The 25,261-nt window shown below is 38.0% G+C and overlaps 2 protein-coding genes across 2 annotated transcripts; both read right to left on the bottom strand.

The window, feature by feature from the left end:
* Positions 1-65: 65 nt before the first annotated feature.
* zgc:172076 lies at positions 66-10,778 on the bottom strand. Its single transcript, XM_051909731.1, has 9 exons — positions 10,403-10,778; positions 10,169-10,215; positions 7,998-8,196; positions 6,064-6,224; positions 5,557-5,689; positions 5,119-5,275; positions 4,904-5,027; positions 2,022-2,211; positions 66-654 (listed from the first exon to the last, which is right to left on the bottom strand). Exons 1-9 carry the CDS (start codon positions 10,434-10,436, stop codon positions 494-496), a joined length of 1,206 nt encoding a protein of 401 aa, XP_051765691.1. The 5' UTR covers positions 10,437-10,778; the 3' UTR covers positions 66-493.
* A 3,140-nt stretch (positions 10,779-13,918) lies between these two features.
* Positions 13,919-24,272, bottom strand: traf5 (Tnf receptor-associated factor 5). Its single transcript, XM_051909332.1, has 11 exons — positions 24,083-24,272; positions 21,138-21,361; positions 20,967-21,024; positions 20,775-20,876; positions 20,496-20,660; positions 20,340-20,417; positions 19,341-19,415; positions 19,013-19,105; positions 18,591-18,710; positions 18,070-18,238; positions 13,919-15,287 (listed from the first exon to the last, which is right to left on the bottom strand). The coding sequence occupies exons 2-11, from the start codon at positions 21,353-21,355 to the stop codon at positions 14,722-14,724; spliced, it is 1,644 nt and encodes a 547-aa protein (XP_051765292.1). The 5' UTR covers positions 21,356-21,361; positions 24,083-24,272; the 3' UTR covers positions 13,919-14,721.
* Positions 24,273-25,261: the final 989 nt, after the last annotated feature.

Below are 25,261 nucleotides of genomic sequence, written 5' to 3'. Positions count from 1 at the left end.
AAGGAAATCTGAACATTCTGTTCTTCTGTTTTGCACATGATCATCTATGTTTAGGATATAGTAAATATCCCTCACTGTGAAATCCCTCACAACAAAAATGCTATGTGTAGGGCGAATTTCATTACCATTTCAAAGAAATGCACTTCTTGTATTTCAGGCCAAAACCAAAAGAAAGAAAGAAATCAATTACCATTTTTCATGAAAACATGTGAGGGTGTAATGGCTTAGTGAAAAGTTCATATAGTGGACCTAAAATAGGCTTCATTTTCTTTGTGTAGAATAGGATGAAATATTACCAGGGTGTTTCTTCGTGAGATTCGCCCTAATAATAATGATAGAAGGCATAGGTGAATAAACCACTTAAAAAATATTTTACAAGCAAAAAGTGTTGCAAAATCCCTTTTTCGTCATAATGTTGATGAGAACAGCAGACTTGTCTCCAGAGCGATGGTACTTCAGTTCTCCTAAAACAAAAAGCCTCCTGATGGCTACTTCATTTCTGAGCAGGTACCAGGTCATCAATGCCACCATTGTTTTTCAGTCTTTTCTCCATTCGGATGAGAAGTTTGACCCCATCCACCACTAACTGGGTCAGCCCGACTTCATTCAATCCAATTGTCTGCAGGTTGCTGATTTTGTAGATGCCTGGACAGCCTGCATATTAAATCAAAATAATGCAACAGTTTTAAGTTTGTTTATAGTATTGATGATCAAAATATATATATATATATATATTATTTAAAGAGACTTTTTTATTTAAACAATCAGATTAGTAGATCAATCTTGCACATATAACAGTGGCAGCTACATTTTATGCATGACATTAAAATGTTTGTTCTTGCCGTCATCTTCATGGAGCTTTGATTAACAAATAGTTTTGTTTCACAAGCTTGGTGTGAATATCATCTGGGCAGAAGTTGGTTAATGTTGCATTGAATTTGTAGAAGGATTAGCAAAAATTAATAAATGAAAATAGTAGACTTTGAAACTGTCGAGTACGTTGAGCTCAACATGAGCCAAGAAGACAGGACAAAATGCTTCTATACCATTTTGTTCAAAAGTTATTAGCCAAAAAATCAGTTCATGTGAGTACAGTGGTTCAATATTAATATTATAAAGTGACGAGAATATTTTTGGTGCGCCAAAAAAACAAAATAACGACTTATATAGTGATGGCCGGTTTGACACGCGATCCGAATCATGACTCGACACGCTGATTCATTATGCTCCGAAACATCCTGAAGCAGTGTTTTGAAATCGGCCATCACTAAATAAGTCGTTATTTTGTTTTTTTGGCGCACCAAAATATTCTCGTCGCTTTATAATATTAATATTGAACCACTGTACTCACATGAACTGATTTAAATATGTTTTTAGTACCTTTATGGATCTTGAGAGAGGAAATGTCATTGCTCCCTATGTAGGCCTCACTGAGCCATCGGATTTAAACAAAAATATCTCAATTTGTGTTCCGAAGATGAACGAAGGTCTTACGTGGGTGAAACGGCATGAGGGTGAGTAATAAATGACATTATTTTCATTTTTTGGGTGAACAACCCTTTAACTCATGTAGTTACCTTGTATTACCAGTACTTTCTTGGATAAGTACACAGTAAGTACACGTACTGTAAAATAAAGTGTAACTGGTACTTCTTTTAAATAAGTACTAAAGTATGTCCTATATCGTATAAACGTGTCTAATATAAATTTAATCTGGACGTGCTACATCCACCTATGTTTTGTTATTGTAATGTGACCTGCAGCATTTGTTGTGTTGTGTCTTCACAACTCGTCTGCTATGGCCTCATGGGGTAGTAAAGTGTCTATTATATTGCACACTTCAGAATCTTGCCGGAAGTAGTAGGTCATCTGGGTACTTTTTGCCTACTGTTTTATGAGTACTGCAAATTCGGACATATTACTCTTTTTATGCAGCCTAATTACATTTTTATGTTAGACTGTGGCTGACAGATATCATGCATGATTTTACATTACAGAACCCCTAATGAGTTTTGTCATACTTGTTTCTTCCATCTCAAGTCGTAGTCTGTCCAGGATGTCATCCATGAGTTTGTTCTCAGCGAGATGTAGCAGTTTCACTGTGACACTTGCCTTCAGGCCTGTGCCTATCTCTGCAGGTGAGCTGACCACCCAGCCCAGGTGAGGCTTCCAGATAAATGGATGTCTCAGTTTCTTATATAGTGTCTCCATCTAAAAAGACATTTTTTAGATGTTTGGTGTGCGCAGCATAGACTATATATGGCATGCCTCAGGGTTCGATATTAAAGGGGACATCAGATGCAAAATTCACTTTTACATGGTGTTTGGACATAAAATGTGTGTTGGCAGTGTGTCTACACAACTACCCTATAATGATAAAAATACACCCAGTGTTTTTTTTTTGAATCCCCACAAATCATACGCGCTTTGTCAGATCAAGCCGTTCACATATTCTTAGCAAAGTGACGCAAATTTGCACAGGCCCCTCCCACGACTGTTGATGGACACTGCCGTTTTAGCATAGACCCGCCCTGAGAGAGCTGTAAACAGACAGTCCGCCATTGTTTCGACGCCACGCAGGTGTATACAAGAATTTCTCCAAAGCAACTAAGGCGTTTTGTCATTGGATATGAGAACGAACATAGCAGTCGTCCTTTACTCTCGACCGAGCCGCTGAAGATGCAGTGGATTAATTTTGTTTTTGAAGGGAATGCGCCCCCGGATCTACCCATATGCGTTTATGTCTGCGCTAAAAAGTTCCTGAAGGATGGATCAGTACCTCCAGAAGACGTGAGTAACGTTATAGGTTTTTTTATGAATCTTTGCAAATCGCCTTTCCTAATAATGTGCTAATTAGCAAGTTCCACGACAAATGCGGCTAAAGTTAAAGGCCAGTTCACACCGCACAGATAAACGCCAACAAACACGTCTGTTGGAGTTTGTTGGATCAGGACGCAGCTAGTGTGATACCCCTGTGAGTTTGTTTTCACCCGACTGAACATGTTTAATCGGTGTTTGTTGGGTCATGAAATATCTGTGTAGTGTGGTATGATTTTCCAACAAACGACAACAAACTCTAATGTAATCTGACCTGGCCACGAACCGTTACCATGCAGATGAGGCAAGTCCCTTGCAAAGACTGCCGTTTGATCGCGCCGGCGCCTCACGCACACTCAACAAAGCGCTGCAAACGTGACATCGCAGCTTGTTCATTATCAAAATAATACAGTCGAACAAACATATATGCCGTCATTTCTATTTAGAACCTTCTCGCTGTAATTCATAACTGCACGTTTATAATGAACAATGCATTAAGGGGATTGTCTTAATACAAACTGTGTACATTTTATGTAAAGATAACATGGTAACACTACAATAAGGTTTATAAATGTGTTAGTTAATGACTAACAAGTAATTTTCAAATGTATTTTAATTTTTTTATAACTGCATAAATAAGAATGGTGAGTTCAGAAGTGCGGAAGATAGGGGTAGGGTAGATAACAGTAGCTCATTATCATTTAAAGGGGGGGTGCAATGCGACTTCATGCATTCTGACTTATTTACACTGTTGAAGAGTTGGATTCTCATGCTAAACATGGCCAAACTTTCAAAACATGAGTTGGACGTATGACGGAGTATTTCTGTGCCAAATACTACTTCCGGTTTCGGTACGGGATTCTGAGAGTTTTTTTCTAGTATGGCCCTTTATCACGTAACAAAGGGCGGAATTCCTTGTATAGGCACTTCTCCCTGATAAGCGTGCACACACATCACCCAGAACAAGAGCAAGAGCACGCCCATCAGCGCGTTTCGTTTGGGATACGGAAGCCGAGAGATTTTTCAACAATGGCTGTGTCCCAATTCAGGGGCTGCACCCTTTGAAGGCTGCATACATCATCGAGGCAGTCTCATTTAAGAAAAATAACTGTTAGATTGCAACGTAAGAAAGAAATGACAGTATTTTACACCTCACAATGAATTTAAGTCAATTTTATTACGGTTAGTTTTCTTAAATATGACATCCTTGATGAAGTATTCAGCCTTCAAATGAGCCCTCCGGAGAACGCAGCCTCTGAATAAGACGCAGCTCCTGCAAATAAAGGAGTGTGTCTTTGGTTATGAGGGAAAGATTACCTTTTTCAGCTTCCCAAAGAACCCAGCGTTACGGGAACAGAGGATGAAGTTTGTTTTTCCGGGGCAGCAACGGAGTTGTGCACGTATGTTTGTTTGTTCCCAGGAATTCGGTGATGAATACTTTGTAAACAAGTCCCAGTTCGGCGCTGGATTTGCAGATTGCAGGTAGTAAGTAAAGCCGCATCAGATGTCTGTGTTTTGTTGGCAATCGGTGTGCAAGTGCATATAATGTAAACAATACGAACGTTTTTGTTCCCTTTGTATGTATAATGATGTCGCAGCTAGCAGAAGCTGCGTGCGCTCGTGACTCTTTAGCTCCGCCCACAGCACTGACGGCAGACACGCCTCTAGGATCTCAGCTTTTTCCGGAAAGACTCGGTTTAGCGTATCTATCTTTTATAAATATGACAAAACTAAAGACTTTTCGGAGATATGAAGGATGCATTGTTACTCTATATGTACTCAAGATTAACATGAGATTGGCAGAAACTGTGTGTGATACCCCCCCTTTAAAGGGACATGCACCAAAACGGCTCGCCGTGAACTGAGCTGTTTTTGACAAGGTAAAAATGTTTTGTTTTTTTTTGTTTTTTTTACACTAATCATTCAGAAATTTTAATCAAAGTATGTTATAGACTTTTCATGAAGACCCTAAAGATTAATACTAACTTGTGGAAAATTGGCATCCAATGTCCCCTTTAAGACCTTTTGTCTTCTCACGGAAAACATATCAACATGATATTGTATGAGGTAGTTGATTGAAATAAACCTTGAGCACATTGATGCAGATAGTTTTAAATGCTTCTTGTAAGCAAGCATCACTTCTATAAGACACTAGTTTCAGATGGTCCTCCATGTTAACCCAGACAGCCAGGGTCCCGTCCATACTCAACCTGATCACAAGGCAAAAACATACATAAAAACATATAAGCAAAATCTAATTGCTTAGCATTATTTAACCACAACTTATTAACCCTAACCAACCACAGGGCCCTCGCATCAGGCCAGTCACGAGCCACACCGATCTTTATCAAAGAAGATGGTGGAGAGTCCATCACGACCCTGCGGTCTTCACTCTCATGGCTGAGTTCATCTATGGAGTAAAGCTTTCCTGGCAGATCCTCAGCCAACTGCTCCAAAGCTACAAAACAAGTTACATTAGCATAAAGCATATTCATCTAAGTCAGGGGTGTCCGAACCTGCTCCTGGAGGGCAACTGTCCTGCAGAGTTTAGCTCTAACTTGCCTCAACACTCGTGCCTGGGAGTGTATAGTAAGACCTTGATTAACTGGTTTGATTAGCTGGTTCAGGTGTGTTTAATTCTGGACCGGAGCTAAACTGGAGCAGGACAGTGACCCTTCAGGAGCAGAATTGGACACTCCTGCTCTAAGTAGACCCATGAGCATGTTTTAACTGCAGTACCTGTTTTGGTCAGTGTGAGGAGCTGTCTGCGCTCCCCTCTGCTGCAGTGTGTAGGGAAGCAGTAATCCTCTATGCTGCGGCATGCAGTCACCTCACAACTCAATGCATATGCATGGTCAAAGTCATCACCACCCTACACACATAAACACAGACTTTACACATCCACAGCATGCTGCCACTTCAGATTTAACACATCTACATCGCTCATGACTAGATTATAATCACAAAATTTACCCAGAGAGGCAAGAGACTTAATGGAGAAGTTTCTCCTAAAATTACACACTGGCAGAGCTAGTATGGAGTGATAAAAGTAACGTGGACAGCATAGCAGAGTTTATATCTGATTTTTTATTGCACTTTGGCATGGTTGAGATCTCTGAAAATCTAGAGGAGACACAAGTGAGTCTTTTTCTCAGGTGAAACATCAGGATACTTTAGCAAACTTGTTCATTTGGTCTCCATTTAATCTCATTGTTGAGATGTTACTTGTTATTAGTTTCTTCGTACCTTCAGGTTGTCATAATTGAAGTCGCTCTCTTGTACAGTGTCACTGGTGACCTTGTAGCCGTGGTAAGACTCGATAATACGGTCAAAAAAGTCACAGAACAGGATATATGATTGAGCATCTCCTGCTAAACAGCCGACTGCTTTTGGTCCTATGGACTGCCCTGTCAGACAAGAACCAAAATGTAACATAAAAGGACAGGTTTTCTAAATGCGAAGCATGATCAATATTTGTTAATGATTCTTATTTGATTTTTTTTATTCAGAGAGAAACTGGTGACTCTAGACTAAAGGTTCAGTCAACCATCAAAAAGTTCATTCACAACTGTGTTTTGAGTTCAGAGTGCTAGGACATTTATGGCAGAAAATGCGTAACTTAAACATATTATTAATCTTTTAACAATATAGTTATTTTAACAATATAGTTATTTTAAAAAGTCCACATCATTTATCAGACAATGCAGTACCTTTATGAAACTGCAGGGGTCCACAGATATATAGAACCAAGACCTGATATTCACTTGAGTCTCTTCTGACATGTGCTTCCTATGACAATGTGTTTGTGTGTTATTTATCAGTTTTTTAGGACCAAATGACCCCACAAAGACAGTAAAACCTGAATAGCATTTAGTCCCTTGAGAAAAAGAAGTGTGCTTAAAGGGTTAGTTCACCAAAAAATGAAAATTCTGTCATTAATTACTCCCCCTCATGTCGTTCCACACCCATAAGACCTTCGTTCATCTTCGGAACACAAATTAAGATATTTTTGATGAAATCCGATAGGTATATGACTTGTCCATAGACAGCAATTTAATTACCACTGTCAAGGTCCAGAAAGGTACTAAAGACATCATTAAAACAGTCAACGTGACTACAGTGGTTCAACTTTAATTTTATGAAGCGACGAGAATACTTTTTGTGCGCAAAAACAACAAAAATAACGACTTTATTCAACAATCTCTTCTCTTGCCTGTCATTATCTTTACACAGTTGCCGCAGTAAGCACAGTGAAGGCTTCTGTGTTTACGTCCAAATGCTGGCTCAGTATTGGCCAAAGCTGACCACGTGAGCAGCACGACGCATGCGTGTGATGTTGACGCAGGAGCCGGCCAATAATGAGTCAGCGTTCTGACGTACAACCTGGAAGCGCTGAACGTAAACAACGTATGAGAATGACACAGAAGAGAAGATATTGTTGAATAAATCGTTATTTTTGTTTTGTTTTTGCGCACAAAAAGTATTCTCGTCGGTTCATAAAATTAAGGTTGAACCACTATAGTCACATTGACTATTTTAACCTTGTCTCTAATACCTTTCTGAACCTTGAAATTGCCAATTATATTGCTGTCTATGGACAAGTCATATACCTCTCAGATTTCATCAAAAATATCTTAATTTGTGTTCCGAAGATGAAAGTCTTATGGGTGTGGAACAACATGAGGGTGAGTATTTTTTCATGTAATTGCAATAAACATGCAATTAAGTGTCCAAAAGCATCACATTCAGTTCACACTCTTTTAAGGTATATTATTTCTGTAATAAGTACTATTTTTAAAAGTATGCTTAAGTGTACTTCTTTTTCACAATGGTTCCCATGATGAAAATGACTAAATAAACATAGTAATGATGTCTTCAGATGTAAAAGTGCAGAAAAAGTTTCTGTGAGGCTAATGGTGAACATTAACATGTAATATAAATACAATAGAAATCAATGGAAAATATTTATAATACATGATTACATGTTCGAAGTCTTAACACGTGTGCTTTAGTGGATCAAGTGTCATCTGTGTAGATCTCATTGCTTGAAACATTCATTCAGAGAAGCGAAAGTTGAGCTTCTGGCTTCATTTCTCTGCAGTTTCAGTGGAGATTATGACTCATTCTATGAATTGACTGTTTGTGTGAAATGTATCAGAAAATATTTCAGAATAACTCACCCGGATCCTCAAGTCCAGGGCGTATGATATCATCAAAAAGGACCCCACTTTCAGTTGCCCGGTTGAACTGTCGCGTGTACATGTGCAGGTTGAGGATACGGCCCATGAGGGTGCGGTTTCTGTCCAGGTTTGGGAACTCATCTTTAGGGGAACTTCTCTTCAGATTGAACCTGCTCATAGGGTCACGGGGGAGTAAACTCTAGGCAAAAGACAACATCAGATATTGCTATTAATATACTTTTATTAATTCATGCACACACTTATATCATTTCTATAGAAGTAGGATGGGTAACACTTTATTTCGATAGTCCACTTTAGACATTCTACTAACTATAAGTAACTTTAAACTACATGTTTACTAGCACTTATTAGAGTACTAGTAGACTGTCTGCATAATATCTGCAAACACTTGATGCTCCCCAACAGACATTCCTCTGACTGTAAGTAACTTTACAACTAACATTATATGTCAATTATTCTACTAAACCTAACCTTAAAGGATTAGTTTACTTCTGAATGAAAATTTCCTGATGATTTACTCACCCCCATGTCATCCAAGATGTTCATGTCTTTCTTTCTTCAGTCGAAAAGAAAATAAGGTTTCTGAAGAACATTCCAGGATTTTTCTCCATAAAGTGGACTTCAGTGGGGTTCACCGGTTTGAAGGTCCAAATTGCAGTTTCAGTGCAGCTTCAAAGGGCTCTACGCAATCCCGAACGAGGAACAACGGGTCTTATCTAGTGAAACGATCGGTCATTTTCTAAAAATAAAATAAAAAGTACATTTTTTTTAAACCACAAATGCTCATCTTGCACTAGCTCTGCGATCCGCACTCATGACGTAATCACGTTACAAAGGTCATGCGTGACGTAGGCGGAAGTACCGACCTAGTGTCTACAAAGCGAACGTGCAAAGACTAAGCCAAACAGCCTTTACAAAAAAAGGAGAAAAAAATAAATAAAACAACGATATCGGACGATTTTGAAGTTGGAGGAGAAAATTAGATGAAGTTTTCCGCCCTACCGCACTACTTTCGTCTACGTCACGCGTGACCTTTCAACGTTGCGTGGCACATCGCAGAGCAGTGCAAGACAAGCATTTGTGGTTAAAAAGTATATAAATTTTTTTTTTTTTTTTTTTTTCGAAAATGACCGATCGTTTCACTAGATAAGATCCTTATTCCTAGCCTGGGATCGCATAGAGCCCTTTAAAGTTGCACTGAAACTGCAATTTGGACCTTCAACCCGTCGTACCCTACCGAAGCCCATTATGGAGAAAAATCCTGGAAAGTTTTCCTCAAAACCTTAATTTCTTTTCGACCGAAGAAAGAAAGACATGAACATCTTGGATGACATGGGGGTGAGTAAATTATCAGGGAATTTTCATTCAGAAGCGAACTAACCTAACAGTCTACTAATATTCTAATGACTGCTAGTTGACATAGTTACTTATAGTTAGTAGAATGTCTAAAGTGGACCATGGAAATAAAGTGTAACCCACAGGATGTCTTTTCAGTCCAGCCAGCGTCATTTTTACTAGATGCAAATTAAAATTTTGATCATGATAAAATTAAAATATTGTTAATATGTGAACCAGTGTTATTTTAGTATCATTGGTATTATGATCGTTGTGAAAAAACTATTATAGTTTTTGATATTTTAATTAGTTTCATTTTGATTTTATTTTAGTTAAAGTTTTAGTAATTTTGTTGTATTTGTTTTTTAAAATGTTTATACAGTTTATTTTAATTCAGTTTTAGCTTTAGTTATTGTAGTATATCAATTAACTAAATGAAAATGACATGTTGCCTTTGCAATAGATGAAATAACATTTAATGGAGTATTTTATTTTATTTTATTTCAGTTAACGTTCGCTTTATTTCAAGTAACAAAAATGTTTTTTTTTGGTAACACTTTACAATGGGAACAGTGTTCACTGTGCATTCGAAATGAACATTATTCTTTTGTGAACTAAACTGCGTCCCAAACCTGCCAAAAATGTTCAAGGTTGTACATAGAGAGGACGTGGTTGTGGCAACTCATTCAAGATCACTGAACAATGCAACTGCCTGGTAGCACTCTTTTTTTCCCCCGTCTGCATACAGACAAAGAGTACGGGACTTTCCACAAGCTGGGTGTAAATGGGTTTGGTGTTTTTGTGAAGGGGAATACCTCCAGCACAGGCCTGTATTTCGACTCCTTTGGGTGCTCAGTAGGTGCTGAAACACAAATCACACATGAGACCTCAAGTCTCAAATACCCCTACACAAATGCCACACAAAGACTGTGTTAGTGTCTCTTTTTTAATCTAAAATTAGTGGTTAAATGACTAACTCAGTTCTTGGTTCTGATGTTCAGTACAACTCCAAGCAATGGCATTCCATACATCCAAAATGTGACACTTACGCTTAATCATCCACATTTTTTCCCTCTTCCACATCTTTGGAGCTGTCTGAAAACACTTGCACACGCACAGATACACTCCAGCCGACAACAGCTAGACGTAGTTGTGGACAATATCTATAAATAGCTAGTGGGGCTCATCGTCATATGAGCGGCTATTGTCCCATCACCCACCACACAAAGCACGAACACCCATGCCGGTGTCATGTTGCCAGCCTGTAATAATGTACCTATTTATACAGTTGTGTCAGTGTCATACTTCACGTTGAAGCTTGAGGGTTGGGTACAAATACTTTCATTGTAGGTCTGCACATTATTGGGGACAAATAAAGAAGAAATTTGTGGGACATTACAGGAAATGGATATAAAGATTGCATGCTCTGAGAGGAAAATATACACACAATATGTGCATGTGATCTAGGTGTGAATTCTGGGCTTTCAAAATGTGCTTGCTCTTTATTACAAAATATGTTTTGTAATTTGATCACAACAGCAACATATTACAGGGATCACTTTACTAATAAACATAACGTAAGGCTACACTTTATTATTTCAATAGTCAACTTTAGACATTCTACTAACTATACGCAACTTTGTGACTCTACGTGTGTTTTTCTGTCGTCTCTGGTCGCCTTCATATGTAAATTGCGCAAGCTTATTGTGTCAATTAGATCGAAAGATCTGAAAAAGCCCATACATTTACCCACCCATAGACCCTCCCCTTTAGGAAATCAGGACAGAATTGCTTAAAAATGGACAAAAGAGACAAAATAAAACACCAGGTGTAACCGGGAATGTGTCTCCCTCGTCTGCTTGTGATACGATTGACTAAAACGCATCTTAATACCAGGGGCGGGTTGCATAAACTGCTTAGACTAGTCTTAAAAGTTAGTCATATTTTTTTTCTTTAAGACTGGTACTAACTTTTTAAAGTCAGTTAGAAAAAAAGGTAGATCAGTCTAATTTGAATCAGAAAAGTAAGACTGATTACCTCTTGACTAATTTCTAGTTGGTCAAATTAGTTCTTAATACACAGTCTTAACGTAGTGGCTAAGTTTATGCAACTGGCCACAGGTGTAAACAGGGCCTACATGTCAACTGACTCATTACAATCTGTAGTAGTCTGTTAGGTTAGGTGTTAGGGCTCGGATTAGTAGAATAAGTTGACATGTAGCTGTAAAGTTACATTTTTAATAGTCAGTAGAATATCTGTTGAGGAGCATCAAAATAAAGTGTTAGCAGATTTTAAGCAGACAGTCTACTAATACTCTAATAACTGGTGGTCCACATATAGCTGCAAAGTTACTTATAGTTAATAGAATGTCTAAAGTGGACAATCAAAATGAAGTGTTAACGAATGTGTGTGTGTGTGTGTGTGTGTGTGTATATATATTATATATATATATATACACACACACATCATATCACAACCATCATTCATCTAGGAATCAAAATAGTCTGTACACTGAAGAGGTCCATGTTTTTGTCCACAGGAGGTAAAGTAATACTAGTTTGCAATTAAATGTTTGTTCTTGCAAAAGTCTTTGCCATGATCTCATGTCCACTGATTGCCAAAAGTCAACTGTCCAATGATTGGAATGAAATATCTATCCATTACAGTTTTTTTAATTGCTTTAGTACAATTTTCATAAGCAATTGGTACATTTTCAAAACTCTTAGTACTAATATCACAACAGATCATCAAAAGTGCACTTTTTTCAAACATTTCAATTGTTTTAGTACAATACATAAAATCACAAAGTATCCTTTTCACTATGAAAAATAAGTGTTACGTCTATATAAATGTTTCATTCACAGTAACTGCCTTTCATAATGCTATTACTATCGAACTTTTCATTTGCATCTCTTTCTGTTCAGTTTAATACATTTGTCTATTATGTAATCCAACTGATCTTAATAGTTAATCAGTGAACCATTTGGTAAACCCATAGATTTCTATAGATACAGATTCTATAGATATAGTTTCTATTGTTTGCAATTTCCGATACAGATAACCAAAAATAATTAATTCTTTTTACATTATAAGTGATTTGTCTTTATCTATGTGTGTGTGTATGTTTTTTGTGATTTATGAGGACACAAATTTGTATAATGACATGGGTATTACACTGGTATTACGACGTAAACATGAAATATGAGGACATTTCATGAGTCCTCATATTTAAAATAGCGTTAAAAACACTAAACGTTTTATTAAAAATGTAAAAATGCAGAATGTTTTCTGTGATGGGCAGGTTTAGGAGTAGGGATAGTGTAGGGGGATAGAATGTACAGTTTGTACAGTATAAAAACCATTACGCCTATGGAATGTCCTCACTTTGATCGTAAAACAAACCTGTGTGTGTGTGTGTGAGACAGAGATTTACAATTTGTGAGCAGGATAACAGATTGGAAAACAGGGAAACAGTCAATGACTGCATTCAAATACAGCATTTTACATTACATTATGTATGCCATGTGATACTGTAAACAGATTACCATGGTAGAGACTGCCATATTACTGTAACTCGTGCTTATAAAGATCAACTTCAGTATAGATTCAGTCAAGTGGTACAGTGAGAACATTTACTGTGTTGGCAGCAAACTCTGTTCTACACAAAAACTCAAGGCTGTGTCATACTTCATCACAACTTTTGATAACACACTGAATAGATACAATTACAAAACATTGATTTTATGTCAGTTATGTAATTTAGGTAATGTAAGTGTATTTTCTAATGTGGCACCTGTGTAATTATTTCAGCAACAAGGGTGATTTGAAACATGTATCTTGCATTGTTTGCTATTGAATGAACTGATTGTTAAAAGTACTAAACTGAAAGAAGAACATACTGTTGTGTTTCGGTGATTAAACCAAATGTTCTCATTACATATCACAATGATCTTGTGTTTTGAAACGGTGATTATGTAGAATGAAAATATGTACAACTAGAATGAAAGCATGAGATCAGGTTTTGAAAGAATGACTAGCTGTGTTACAAGTGTGATCAGTTTGGATTTTTGTACTAAGAGTTTTGAAAATGTACACCTTACTTGTGAAATTAGTACCAAAGCCAATAAAAAACTCTAAGTGGAAAAACAGTTGCCATGAAAACTTATTTCATAATTAGATTCAAAATGACCTTGTTTAGTGCAGTGCACAGGCCTTCACAGCACATTTATGTGCGTCACTACAATTAACATGGCAATGTGAGTGAGGAACTGGTCGGTAGAAGAGACTACTTATTTGGTGAGAAATGTAAAGACCATAAGAATTAACTTTGCTTCTGATTCTTGTCTTATTTGTAAGGTTAAGCAAATGTTAGAACATGCTAGTTATACACTGGGCTATTCAGATAGCTAGCTATAATACTGTCAGCTGAACTATCTTTAACTTGAAAACAATGACAGTTGTGACAAATAAGCTTAAAAAAAAAAAAAAAAAAAACCCAACAAAGCTGCTTTCCATTTTTCCACAACAGATGATGTATAGCGTCCAGCAGGCATCAAGAACCAATGTTTGAAGAGTCCAGATTTTCTTTATTATCTCAAATGGTAAGTCAGAAACAATAACGTACAGCATTGCTGTCTTTTGGCCGCAAAAGAGGGTGGGAAAAGCAAGTAAAAAAAAAAAAATAATAATAATAATAAATTCAACCCATTTTCTAAATACATGTTATTGATCTTACTGAATGGTTCATCAGTGCATACATTTAATTTTTAAGTTGTACAGACAGAAAAACATGGGGGGTAGGGTGATGGGGATAGGAGATCAAGATATGACCCAGGTAGGAAACAAAACCAGGTCCCCAAACATGTTGCGCTACCATTTGCACCACTCACTATGACAAGATGATCTTTCGGCGTGGGTCAGTGGCACTGACCCATGCCGCACAAACGGATCTTGGCTGAAAATAACCAGTAGCCATTGTAACTGCATAAACACTTATGATTTAAACCATCTGATAACACTTGACACTCTTCTCATGCGCAGATTTTTTTTCATTCAAACTGATATTTTCATAAATATGGCACATATGAGCAGTACATTCAGAACCTTCAGATGATTTGAAATGATTCAGACTAATTCAAATCTGTGCATGTAAACATAACCAGTGTTACTACAACAAATGTGACACTATAGTGCAGGGTTCCTCAAATCCAGTCCTGGAGGGCAGAGTTTAGCTCCAACCCTAATCAAAGACACCTCAACATCTTCAGAGTTACAGGTAGGTGAGTTTGTTTAGGGTTTGAGCTAAGCTCTGCAGGGCAGGATTTGTGGAACCCTGCTATAGTGACTCCTGGATACTGTTTTGGGAGTGCTACAAGTCCTCCAATCCAGTTGTGTCCACCTTTACTTTGATGAACAGCGTGTCATCTCTCATATAAACGGCATTCCGAGGGATCTCCAGATCACTGTGGGATATAAATCGTGGGAATCCTGTGGCCACATTAGCATCAGACGTTGGCCGACGAAAGCTATCGCTGCCTGCATCAGGTGTGAAAGTACTGCTCAAGTGGTTCCTAGTGCCGCTTTGATCCAGCAATGTTAACGTTATGTTCTGACGGAACGGCCACGGTAAGAGGGAGTCGAAGTCTCCGCGCATTATTGTGATATAGAGCGACATGTGGGTGCCTCTCCCTGAGTTGTCCCCACCAAGGTAAGCCCGCACACTAAGCTTGTAGCCGTTACGACTGGTGTAGAAGGGGGTGGAGTTGAGTGGGGTGCCGGCTTCTTTTCGGTGCCAGTAGTCACGCACTTTCCAGATGAGCTTCCCATCATAGGAGGTGGATTCAAGCTGGCGGAAACGCTGCTCATTACACTGCAGCTGTTCCACGTGGATGTCTAACAAACGTGTATGACGTTGACACGTCTGCTCTAACGCACCTGAGGACACAAACACATACAGAGCTACAGTTGCAGTTCTATAAAGAGGATACATTTGGATATTATTGTATTGCGTGATGCTGGTTATAAGTCTACGACTAGAAACAAACTCTATAAATTACTCATCTTGTTGTTCTGAATTTGTATAGGCTGTGACACACCAAGCCAACGGTTCACTGTTGGATAGCTGTCATTGAGCGGCCTAGTCTTTGTGGTGGGTTCTGCAACGTCAGCGCTAGTCGAACACCCAATAGTGGCTTTTCGGCCAACTGAGATCACTCTGATTAGCTATTCGCTGTAGTGGGCCAGTGGATGAAGTTGCAAAAGCAAGTAAATGTTAAAGTCATGAGGGCATACAGAAGGCTCTTCTCATTTTTCATCTTCATATCACCTGTAATTATTTTCAACCAATCCGCCTGTGGTGAGCAAGATTGGTGTGAAAATGGTTTGTATATCTGCAGTCCTAGCTCTTCTAGTTTCCCTTTTTTCAATGAAGAATTCAGACTTCTGCCACCTGCTGGTTTGGAGAGTTATTTTCTCTCAGGAAGGTTTAGAATATACAGGCTAGTTGGACATTGGATGTAGTTTTAGTAGGTTGCAAACTTTTGGTCCAGAATGGCATGAGTCTGCTTTCAACACCGCTATTTCTTTGATTTTGGTTTGGTGTGTCATGGCCACACCAAATGTTAGTATTTTTATTTTTTATTTATTTTTTTTTATTTTTTTCCACTGAACACAAAAGGAGACATTTCGATCAATCTTCTCACTTCTCTTTTATCATGTCCGTTTATGGTAACCACATGTGTCAAGCTATAAAAAGGATGTTGGAATTCAAACGCTTTGACTGGCGTAAAACATGCTATTTTATTTCTGACAGACATGAAAGTGATTTCAGAGCTTTGATTGAGGGGAAGATATTCAGGCTAATATTTTGGTCAGTTATCATACAGCTTTAGAAATCATGGACTGTAGTTACAAGGATTAATTTTTTCTGGGCTAAATTTATAGTGCTTTTTGTCCTTTTTTGGTGTTTGACAAACATGGTCACAATTAACTATCATGGTATGGAACTGACTGTGTGCTTTAGTTTGTTTCACTGAAAAAATAACGACTTACCATTAATCAGGGGTGTCCAGTCCTGGTCCTGGAGGGCCACTTTCATGCAGAATTTAAAGGGTTAGTTCACCCCAAATTGAAAATTCTGTTATCAATTACTTATCCTCATGTCGTTCCACAGCCGTAAGACTTTCATTCTTCTTCGGAAGACAAATTAAGATATTTTTGATAACAGAATGCTGTCAGATTTCCTTCCATTGACTGCCTTTGCAACTTCCACTTTGACGCTTCAAAAACTTCATAAAGAGATCGGAAATCTTGTAAACATTCATCAGTGAACATAAGCAGAAGCTCAACCAAACCTGCTACACCCACGAGAACAAACCTCTTCCGGAGGCTCAAACGTGCTGCGTAACATACGAGGATGAACCTCATTGGTTACGCAGCACGTTTGAGCTTCCGGAAGAGGTTTGTTCTCGCACGTGTAGCTGGTTTTGGTTGAGCTTCTGCTTATGTTTGCTAACCAATGTTTACGTGCGAGCAAAAGCCTAAATAAATCTGTTCGTCATAACAAGCGATTGATTCTCTTCAGAAAATTTGGACTAAACCACTCGATTCATATGGATTAGTTTTCAAATCTCTTTATGAAGTTTTTGAAGTGTCAAAGTGGAAGTTGCAAAGGCGGTCAATGGAAGGAAATCTGACAGCATATTCTGTCATCAAAAATATCTTAATTTGTCTTCCGAAGTCTTACAGGTGTGGAACGACATGAGGATAAGTAATTAATTACAGAATTTTCATTTTGGGGTGAACTAACCCTTTAACTCCAACTTGTTCCAACAGACCTACAGTATCTGGAAATTTCTAGTACTCCTGAAGTCCTTGATTAGCTGGTTCAGTTAAGTTTAATTAGGGTTGGAGCTAAACTTTGTAGTAAGAAGGACTCAAGGAACAGGATTGGACACTTTTAAAAGCTCTTGCATTAACTGGTCTAAACCAGTAAAAACTACTTGAGCTTACCTTTGGTCTAAAGGTAAACCTGGCTATACAAGACCATTTGTGTTACCAACCTGCAGAGTTTATCTCCAATCCTAATCAAACAAAAAGGTGTTCAGTATTACTTGAAAACAACAGCCAGGTGTGTTGGAACTAAAGTCTGCAGAAAGGTAGCCCCCTAGGAGCAGGGTTAACCACCCCTGCTTTACTCTAATGTACACTATATCCCTTTGCAACAAGGCTGAAAACAGAACACATATTTGTACATCCATTCATTTTCTCAACTGCTTGTCCTATGTAGAGTCATGGGGTTTTTGGAGGCTGTTCTAGCATCACAGGGGTGACTCAGACCTACAGCAATTTAGAGTCTCCAATTCACATGTCCTGCATCTTGTCTTTGGATTGTGAGGTAAACTAGAGGAAACACATAGGGAGAAATTCCCAGCTCAGCTATAATACCCAGAATATCAAAATCAACTGTTGCCGACAGATCCTTTTCCTATTCAGTACCCAAACTTTGGAAAAGCCTTCTTAGTGTTGTTCAGGAGGCAGACCCATCTCTTTAACCCACCATGAAGATCATGTGTTTTGAAAACAACAAACTGTGAAACTGAACTTGTGTAGCCAAAAACCTTTGCATTCACAAACGTAGAATAGTGAGTTTCGAGTTTCACCCATCTTGTTCAGTAACTCTCTTCAACATTCTTGTGGCCAATCAGACTTGACTTACCCAGATGTTCCCTGAGGCTTTCTGTGACAGCCACCTGCTGTCTGAGGGAGTCCAGTGATGCCCGAAGGCTCGGGAGCTCTTCGCTTAATTCAGACCCTAGAACACCCCGCAAATCCCGTAGTTCTCGCTGCACACTGCAGATCCGCACTCTCTGCTCCTCCACAGACCTCTGCCAAACAAACGCAGGTCATACAGCAAACTCTGACCATATACCACCAAAATAGCTTCCTTCACAGTTATGCGTATGAATTAAAATATCGAAGCTAGTCAAGTTCTTAATCACCACTATGACCATATACAGTAAATACTAGCAATAATGAATGAATGTATAATGAATGGTGATTACTTGATTCTCTAAATACTTTACACAAAATTATTTTTGCTATATGTTCAGAAACATGTCAACTTGGGGGTTAGTGAACTGTGCCTTTAACTTGGCAATGAATATTATGGATTCTAAAATTACAAGACAATAAGCTGTTTTGTGCTTAGTAGCCTGACTGAATACAGGGTTTCTTTACCTGTAAGGTAGTAAGTGTGTTGTCACACAAGGTGACATCTCTGTCCAGACTGCTGACCACAAGACTTTTGTCCTTCAGCTCCCCCTGTTGGACAAGCATATCCTGCTGCAACTGTTCCACCTACAACCAAGACCATTTTTATATTATATTCAATATTTGTAATTAAGCAATAAGCTACAAGAGACAATAATGAAGTAATTCTCTGCATTCTCAATGTGTTTCAGCATCTCTTAAGTAATGAAATTATAAAGAACACATTTTCATTTTGTTTAGTATATCTATTCACTATTCAGCATCCAGGAACACAGCTATCCCTTTTATAATGGCATTTGATGCGATGAACTTAGAGATATTGTTTTATGGACCAGAATTTCTCTTTTTCATTTTGTATTTTGCATTAACATTGACGGCCCATTTCATACCTGTTTTTCAAGTTTTGTGTTACTTTCCAGGACAAGTCGAACATGGGAACTGAACTCTGTGTTTTCATGAACTTGCACTTTTCCTCTTTTATCCTGGAGGAAAGACAGAGTTCAAAAGCTGAGATCTCCAAAGCCTATGTATTTAACGACCAGGGCTGCGACCAAAAGCATCACAAGCCTAAGTAGATTGTAGAACCATTGCCACTAATGGTCACTACAATCAACTTAGCTCACGATGCCTTTGAGAAATGCAGCCTTATTAAGTAGGACAACACTGATAAAAAGAAACTTTCACTTGTTTCAGTGTTGAATTTGAATGTTTTCTTACTCTGACTGTGCAGCCATAGTTCTTATAAATGCAGTCCGTCTCCACTTCAGGACACTCATCAGCATGTGCTTGCAGCTGCAATGGGATCAAAAAGCAGTAATAAGCAAATTAAAAGGTTGGGAGGAAATATAAAATTCATGAGTTCACACTTATATATAATCATATACAGTATAAAATATGCATATTTGGCGTGCTGTCCTAGGAGAGGACTTCGAGCTCGGAATTTGGCCAGATCCCAGAGCACTCCTCCCCCCATCCCTGGCTGGGATAGGAATAATTGAAAGCAAGGGAGTTGGGGTGGAGGAGGGATACTGGAAAAACGTTGGAACAGAGGTAAATCGGCTTTTTATATAAGCCTCCTCTCGTGCTGATTGGGTAGATTCATGCTCCTCCCGAACTTTGTTAATAAAACATCATTTTGAATGCTTGCAAACTTTTGCGTTACCCCAAGAACTTTGCATTCGCTTACAAAACTTTGACAGCAAATGCACAACTGGTAATTACGGAGCCCCTGAAGGGACATACATGGTAATGGAAAAAAAAAATTGAGATGGGAGAAAAAATTCTATGTCAATGCTTTTGCCTTCTTTTGCAGAATGTTTGCGTTCCCCTGAGGAACTTTGAGTTAGCTTGCAAAAACTTTTGAGTTCCCCCGAGAAACTTTGCATTAACTAGCAAAACATTTGTGATGAAAATAATATGACGAGGAAAAAATATATTTCAGCTCTTTTGCGTGCGAAGTCAGTGAGCGCAATGTTTCTTGGGGGAACCGAGCACAATACTTTTGCAAGCGACTGCAAAAGCACTGAAATTTATTTTTTTCTACCTATTTAAAAGCCACTGAGCCCCTAAGGGGACATGTTGATGGACATGTTGGAAAAAATATAAGATCACCGTGTCCCCTTAAAGGCTCTGTATTAATCTGAAGAGAGCAATAAAAGAGAATTCGAACTTTTTAAAAATGGTATTCTCCTGGAGTGAATTGTTTAAGTGTCACACCTTGTGTCTTTTGATCATCTGCAGACACTTGTTGGAACAGGGGACTTCAACTTCCGGGCATGAAGTTTTCTGATGGGCCTGGCATAGTTTAGAGGCAAGATTAGAAACAAACACAAGATGACTTTATGCACTACTGAGACACGGAAACATTCTGACCAGCAGTTGAGATACGGGAAAAGACTGCTTGCAGTGGTGGCAGGATTCCAGGCGGAAGGAACAGACATTCCTCTGGTGGTCCATTAGGTTTTTGCGTAACACAGTGTCGTTGCACCCTGAGTTGGAACATCTAATACGCTCATACTGGCAAACTTTCAGATGATCCTGAGAAAGAGAGGGAGTACTGATATTACTTAGCTCTGAATGATGGACACAGACTGCTAGGATAGTTTTTCCATCATCACTTTACAGCGTATTATGTCATGTTTTGCCCTTTACCTGGAGGTTACATAAAGTAGCCCTCTGCTTACAGTCTGGGGCGTTGGTGCAGTAGACCTCTAAGTTTAGCAGTTCCCTTTTACAGCAGTTGTCTTGAAAAACCTGCAGTTTCAGTAGGATATAATGGAAAATTAAGCTACTCTCATGATAAGCGCAGATAAATACGTATTTAAATTTTTTATATAATCTCACCTCCTCAGGTTTTATAGGAACGTTGTCTAAAGGACATTTCGAACTTCCCCCATTTTCACTGAAAAGAAGAAAGTTTACATTTCCAAATCATTTTAGATGTTGAAAGTCATGTTTATCTTTGCTGATATACAGCAAGTTGTTCAGTTCATTTAACGAATTAATTTTTCTTACATGTATGCCTTTACGCACTGAGCACAGAAAATGTGCCCACAGCCCGTCTGGTGAGGGTTCAGGACGATCCCACCGCAGGACGGGCAAACGAACTGCTGCTCTAACCTCAACACAAAGTGCAGAGTACGACTGGTCAGAAAGGATTCCAGCTCCCATGACCTCATGGGCTCAGAGTTCTGTCGCGAGAACCCAGGAAGCTTGTTCTCCTCTGTGGCCATGGAAACCTGGTAACATTAGAGGAGACCGGGGAGTGTTGTAACACGGGCTCAGTTGTAACAGTGTCAGTTTGACAAGTCAGATAAGATCTGTGGTGTTTGTCATCAATATCATACACTCCCATCACCTTTTTGAGCTCAAAGGGGAAGTGGCATTTAACTGTAAGCAACGCTGTAGATTTTATGACCAAAAAAACTGATTTTCACGAAAGAAAGTACAATTTTGCCTAGCAATCGTATTGTTGATATAGTTACTTGACATACAAAATCTAAAGTAGCTGTTTCTCTAGTTTAGTTTGATGCTTTGCATTCATGCTCTCATTCAAAACATGAGTTTTTTGTTGCGCATTGCGCATGTGGTAAATGTGTTTCCATCATAGTTTATGTGCGTATCTTCTTTTGTGAATCTTATTTCAGCAAATTACCACTTATTGTAACATCTATCCCAAGCTAGTGTTACAACTCACCCCAGTAGTGGGGTAGGATCTAACAGAACCCTTTTTGTGTTTGACATTAACTCACATAATCTGTGATTGTGTTGTACATGTCAAAGTAAGTAATATTTATAGCAGACAAATGTGGCTACCATGTATCACATTTTGGGAGATCTAGCACAAACAACCACTGAGTTATGCTCAAACAAAAGGTGTTACTTTCATCCCCGGTCTAACCATACCTAAAGGTAAAATTAGATGTATAGTTTAATGATGTAGGCTTTATAGAAACTGCATTGATAAATGCAATTCTGTTTTATGTTTCTTTTGTTTTTAGCATCTCTGAAGTTGATCTGTTTATCAAAGTAATATAAGTGATTATTCCTCTTATCATGGTCATTTGACAGCAATGACAACTTAAAGCTGCTATTGGTGTTTGTTTGCTGCGCAATATTTGACCGAAGGGATATAAATGACGGTTATTTTCGTCAGTTACAGCTCGTTAAATCTAGCATTCTTGCCCGTTTTGAATCAGACACTGAGAAGTAGTGTGTAAGATTACATTTATTTAAATGAATGGGGAGAGGGAGAGAGAAAGAGCGAGAGAGAGAGATGCGTGAGTTTAATTACTTCAAAACCAGCGATGTTACCCCCTCAACGCAGGGCAACGTTGACAAATTTCTGTGCTCCTGAATGTCTGTGTGCGAGTGAGGTGTGTGTGTGCTTCAATGAAAACAGCGCATTAATATAGAACGGTAATGACCTGGAACTACCTGTGCATTAAATGGTTTTATTGCACACCTTCCAGCCAATCAGAATCGAGTATTCAGACAGACATGTTATAAATATATTTTCACATTTACAATTTCAAATATTTCTGGCTATTACAAGGATACAGAAAGTCAGGGAAAAAACCCCAAATGTTTTCTGTCAAAATTATGGTTATTATGCAATATAATGAACAAAATGATATTATATTACAATAATTATTCATTAATTTAAAATGTACTTGAAAATGAACAGTTATTAGCTCTAAAATGACAGAAATATCACAATTAAGTTAACAAGGGATGAATTTTAATTAAGCTGCCATTTTTGCCATTTATTCTAAAACTGCTAAAATGAAAAACTTATTTAAAAAAATATATTTCTTAATTTTTCTCTCTCTAATCAAAATGTTTCACACCAATTTTTTTTTTCTTGGGACTATAATTTTAATTGCTAATTAATTTAGAATCTTCTTCCTCGTCCTTGATCTCACTTTCCATCCTGTTAGTCTTTTATAATAACATTACTTGAACTAAAGCCAGTTCCTTTTCCTGTTTAGCTCTTACAGCAATGGCTTTGATTATTTTTGTTTTGTTATAATAATTTGTCAGTCCCAAACATTTGATAAAATGACAAAATTGTCACCCTCAGGTAAACTAACTCTCAATCCCTCACTGAGCAATCTTTTTAAAAACTTTTTATTTCAATTCTGTTAATTTTCTCGCCATTATGTAAGCAATGAATTTATAATTAAAAGATTGAAGTGTCTGAGCTTGACAAGAGTTCCTTTTATTTTTCCACACAAGGAGATATTAGATTAAACAAATCAAGCGGTAACGAATGTGCACTATGCAATCAATATTTAATCTATATTTTAATAACCTATATGTTAACTTGGGACATAATTATACAGGTAGGTAACAGGGTTGACCGTATAATTTTAGCCTACATTTACTTTTCTCAGGTTGCAAAAACTTCAAGGTGCTTCTTAGAAGTGCGAGGGTGCTACAAATATCCATTCCAAATATCTTTTCAGTTATTAATTGTTTACTATTCACATCGCCCCTACATCAAACCATAAGATGAACTGATAAAAAGTAGACTTTAATTTATCATTGCAGTGTTCCCTTCTTCAAAAGATGACGATATTATTATTAAGTTTTTTTTTAAATCTGGGGATAGCCTACTACTTTTTTAATAATTTAGTTTTAAAGCAGCGAGATCGCACTATACGGTCTGTTCCTGTGTGTGTGAGAGAGAGTGCAAATTGCAAAACATATGGGGAATCCCCGGTGCAAGAACATGACACTATGAATCTAAACTGAAGTAAAGCATTTGTTATCACATGCCCTATAAAGCCAGTGAATTCACGACTCTTGAGTCAGGCTTCGGCATGGGTATCGTGTAAACACGGTCAAAAACTCAATTAACCAGGTCTTCCACACTGAAACATTTACTTGTACTTTCGCTTTACACCATCAGCAACATTAATCACAAAATTAATTTTAAAATGCGATGGGCTACGTACCTGGGGTTGATGGCTTTAATGTCTCATTTTGACTAATGTGGTTGAGCTTTCAGTGGATATAATCCTGAAAAATATGATTTGACAGTTACTCGGCTCGGCTCAGAGCTCAATGCCGATGCACTCAGTACGTCACTCTTATTTTGGGCGCGCTGCCACGCGATTAATAGGAACGGAAAACGGAATGACCAATCCTACTACGGCGAAGGCCAGGCTCATTAATATTAATCATGCAGCGTCACAGGATGCTTACCACGCAACGTCAAGATGGCTTCATGAATATTCATAAATTTAGCCTTGGCTATAGTAGGGTTTAGTAATTTTGCGAACGGAAAATGCATTGCAGGAAATTTCTGTGAGCGAGTTTACGTAAATAATCCAGAAATAGAATGCGCTTAAAAAGCCGACACACACACACACACATTAGTGCATCTTCAAACTAAAATAGGAGAGAAAACGTCAAACACTGCAGTGTAGGCTACCTGTCATGGCATGCTAGATAAAACGAAAATGAAACTTGTCTGTGTTCAAACGTGTTTTAATGCTGCCATAGGACGAGCACGACAGATAACATTATTATGAACATGCCTTAGGCACACATTTAAGGGGACTTTTCATTATTTTGCAATATAATGTCACAACACTCTCAGCGGTTTTAAAATAAAAAAAAATTTAAAGGGTGTATAAAACAAAAGCAGAGATACTGAAAGGAATGTTGAAATTAAATATAGGAAAACGTGTTTAATATCGTCCAAAAATGTTTTGTATTGTTTGAGACAGCATTTGTCAATATGTAGTATCGGGGGTATCGCACCATTACCGAAAATAATATAAATGCTTTAAAAACTTAATGCTCACAAGTATCAGAACTGATTTGTTTAAATCAATTCGGTTAAGACAGCATAAAACTAATAAGGAACGAACGATTAAACCACCAAGAAATTGTAGGCTACACAAGTGGAAATTTTTTTTTTTACACAGACTGCTTCCATCCACAAGAATATTCCCATATTAATCAGATTGGTCATATTCTGATAATGTAAATACCATCTATAAGCACTGACCTCTGACTGTCATAACCAGATTATCCGATTTAATGTGCTGTATGTTTTAATCTGTAATTTGACTCGTATACCTTATTCAGAATATTCAACGTGACCGAATATCCGCATATCCAAACAC

The sequence above is a fragment of the Ctenopharyngodon idella genome, chromosome 10 (assembly GCF_019924925.1).
Source record: "Ctenopharyngodon idella isolate HZGC_01 chromosome 10, HZGC01, whole genome shotgun sequence".
Classification (NCBI taxonomy): Eukaryota; Metazoa; Chordata; class Actinopteri; order Cypriniformes; family Xenocyprididae; genus Ctenopharyngodon; species Ctenopharyngodon idella.
Note: the sequence above shows the minus strand (reverse complement) of the source record. Positions and strands in the feature narration are given on the sequence as shown.